General features: G+C 37.8%; 1 protein-coding gene across 1 annotated transcript in view; it reads right to left on the bottom strand.

Annotated features, from left to right (window-relative positions):
- Nucleotides 1-3,865, bottom strand: part of Prkdc (protein kinase, DNA-activated, catalytic subunit) — a 201,570-nt gene that overhangs the window by 131,284 nt on the left and 66,421 nt on the right. The window contains exons 25-26 of the mRNA XM_021209938.2: nucleotides 2,546-2,653; nucleotides 941-1,167 (exon numbers count right to left, since the gene is read on the bottom strand). Of these exons, the coding sequence (XP_021065597.1) occupies nucleotides 941-1,167; nucleotides 2,546-2,653 (335 nt within the window). The remainder of the gene's footprint in view (nucleotides 1-940; nucleotides 1,168-2,545; nucleotides 2,654-3,865) is intronic.

Raw genomic sequence — 3,865 nt, 5'->3', positions numbered from 1 at the left:
TACAGGGGAACGCCAGGGCCAAGAAGTGGGAGTGAGTGGGTAGGGGAGCAGGGCGGGGGGGAGGGTATAGGGGACTTTTGGGATAGCATTTGAAATGTAAATGAAGAAAATATCTAATAAAATAATTTTTAAAAATTGCTTACATGTGCTTTTTGTGCAACATCATTTCTAGTATAAAATAAATGTGAAATAAAAAACAAGAATAATTCAGTAGCCAAATAACAAGGTAAATATTACAATGATGTAAACCAAAGGCCAGAAAGGCACTCAGCAAGAAAAGGTGCTGGCTGTCAAACCTGATGATCTGAGTTTAAGCTCAGGAACTTACACGGTGGAAGGAAGAATCAGTTCCTCAGACTGCCATCTGACTTCCACACGCGTACAAACCTAAATGCAAATACACGCGCGCGCAAATCTTTGACTTCACTTTGCACTCTCATAATTCTAGAAACTCCGTATCATTAGAGGTGCTCTCCATTCTTCTACCATAGCAGACAAACCTGGCTCCCCTACCCATTACTCTGAACGCAATCTGAGAGTACCAAAGTTCTTCACCACCTCATATGGCAAGCTTATGAGGGTGGAGGGTCTTACTAACCTACCTCCGCATTCTGATCATAGAGGAGAATTTGGCTGACTCTCATTCATGCTCTATGGTCCATCCCTGACAAGTGATCACTAACTTACTATACACATTCTCCATGCGTCAAAAGATCTTGCACATGTGCCTTTGGGTGTACTCTCTTTGCTTGTACTTTGGTTGCAAGTATTTCTCCACAGTTTCTAAGATTCTTAAATGAACACCATCTATCACATATTTATAAAATAACTGCTTGACATAAAAATTTATGGACTTAAACACCAGGGTAATTTTCAAAATTACATTAAAGGTTTTAAGAGCTCTTTTACACAGTTTTCCTTACACAGAAAGCGTACATACCTGAATTCCTTGTAGATGTGATTAAAAGCGAGTGCTGCTCCTAGTCTCTTGAAAGCATTCGGGTGAAGTGCAAGGCTGTAGAGCCGCTTGAAAAGTGACTTGCTGTTAACTGGACTCCTCTCTTGCTGCTGAGGTGTTGTTTGCTTAATGGACCACTTGAGGAACTCTTGAATGCACCGTCCACAAAAATCTCTTAAAGTACTGTCAACAGGGTCCACAATACCATCCTTAATCAAGACAAGGACAGCTTCATTGTAGTAACTGCTATATCCATAGAACGATTAATGGTTTTATATGAATATATATCAACATTCAGGAGGCTAAGGCAAGAACACTGAGTTTGAGGTTAACCTGGTTAACCTGGGATACACAGTAAGTTCCAGCCTAACATGGGCTAGAGCCTAAACTATAGACCTTAACTTAAAAAAAAACAAAAACATCCAACGATTCTTCACTTCCCATAACAAGGTGTATGATCTGGTGAGTGCCTGCGTGCACTGAACAAACAGGGCTATGTGATTGAACTATGTGTTTTACACAACAAAATGGTCAAACAGCATGCTTGCTCATAAGTATACCACACTTCTTCTTCCTAAATGTTCATGTCAACTTACATTTTTTTGCTGGCTTCACCTTAACAGACAACACAGATGCATAATGGGATCAGTTTTCAAGAACAAAGAATTAAAGGATGTTTGGACAAGATCATTAGATATTTCACTGGAAATTTTGCTATTTTTATTTTTTTATTTATCATTTTATTTACTTAATTTATTATTTTTTTTTTTTCAGTTTCTTAAAAGCAGGAACCTGTATAGGCTAGGCTTGTATAGAATTACTATGTCACTGAGTGGTATTAAACTCAAATCCTCCTGTCTCTGCCTTGTAAATGTTACAATTATACATGTGTGCAAGGTGATTCTAATGTGAACATGTAAGTCTCTCTCTTCAAAAATGGATGAAATAACTGGAAATCCCACATAAAATAATATTTAAAGTAACCAAAGTTATATCTATAAGCTCAAAATTAAAATAAATATGCATAAAAGACTACTATAGCTTTAGCTCACTGTTCCAGTGACCAGATCATAATTACTACCTCAGGAAAAGTTTGATATAAAAGGTAAACTGTGGACTCCATAACCCTTTAGTTGATGAATCTGAGTGCAAGAAAAAAAATTAGATAAATTAAAAATTCCCTTTACTATTGAATTAAATACTGTACCATGGATTTAAAAAACAAACTACTGTTATTGATAAAGAATATTTATACTTCTTACACAAAACACATTCATATTTTCTTATGCCATATATATATATACATCTGCCTACCTCTGCCTCCTAAATGCTGGGATTAAAGGCATATGCCACCACCACTCAGCATGCATGCATATAATTTTTCAACTTAAAGCCATTTAAAAAGCAGAATGTTGACTCACTTATCAAAATAAATATGGTACTGTGTCCAAAACCAACAATAAAAGTCTCTATAGCAAAAGGCTATATTTTGGCACGTTAATAAGGAACTTTTCCTAAAGATCTAAATGTACACTAAATTTCTGCAGTCAATTGGAATGAAAGAACAGAATTCCAAATACTACTTACCAGTATGGCTTCTAATAAGGCAACAGTATCTTGACTTTCAAATTTTTTATTGTTAGTCAACCAGTGGATGAGCTGCATAACAAGCGGTTCATAGAGCTGCCTTGTCACCTGAAGAAACAATCTAATGCAGTTTACAGCCATCATATGAAAGTAAATATAGACTGAAAATTAAACATTTAAATGGCTCTTTCAACAAAGCAATTGTTATCATTAGTTTCTTTTTCTAGTTCAGTTCCATGATGAACATAGCCTTAAGAGTCCAGGAAAGGAATACACACACACACACACACACACACACACACACACACACACACCTACCTTATGATCTAATTAGGAGAGCAATTTAAGATACTGTTAGTATAATTTGTGTCAGGGCCTACCTGGGTAAGTCTACCTGATCCTCCCATCTATGCATCCTCTTTAAAGCCCAAGATCTAGCTTAGGACCATAGCCAGTCCCCTTCCTTAGACCAAACAGCCTGGACCGTGTCATTTATAACCTACAGATTCTTCACACACCATATCGTTTCGTTGCTCAGCCAGGCCCTGCACCTCTTAGACCTCCATATACCTTCTCCATCTCCCGGATCTATTCCTGGTGACGGCCTAGTTTGTAAAGTCCTGCTGGCCCTACCCACACTCCCCAGGTTCTTTCCTGTGCTGCCTACCAACTATATCACATTCAACCGCTCATAGCAGCAGATCCTACATATCTTAGGTGAGTCTTCCTGGTCCTTGCTTTTACACTCCCTCTGCAGCAACACAGTTCTAGCCCATTACCCACATCTAGTACCTCTGGTTGAGCCTGGATAGCACTGCTTGAGTCACCTTCAACTAATAGGCCTCTTGCACAGCACTCCCACTCCAACCCCCAAATCCTCCAGTCCCACAAAAATGATCTCCAATGATAATTGCCTATACAAACTCCAGGACATAAAATTTAAAAGAACGATCACAAATGTCAAAAAAAGAAATCAAGGAGTTTAAAGACAAAACAACGAGCTCAAAAGAATCAAAATCAAAACAACAAGAACAAAAACAACAAAACCAACCCTCCCGGAAACAAACAAACAAACAAACAAACAAAATCACAAACATTAAGGCTGACTGAAGTAAAAGAAATAATCCAAGGTTTGATGACTGAATTACTGAATTCAACCAGGAGACAGGAACACTGAAGAAGTCAAGCTGAAATGAAGGTGGAAAAACCTAATAATCAAACTAGAAAACCCAAGTAAAAGCCTTATAAGTAGAATGAATCAACCAGAAGATAGAATATCAGGTCTCTAAGAGAAAGCAGAGAAACTAGACCCTAACGAGC

The sequence above is a fragment of the Mus pahari genome, chromosome 12 (assembly GCF_900095145.1).
Source record: "Mus pahari chromosome 12, PAHARI_EIJ_v1.1, whole genome shotgun sequence".
NCBI classification, from domain to species: Eukaryota; Metazoa; Chordata; class Mammalia; order Rodentia; family Muridae; genus Mus; species Mus pahari.
The sequence above is the reverse complement of the archived record's forward strand: the minus strand, read 5'-3'. Positions and strand labels throughout refer to the sequence as shown.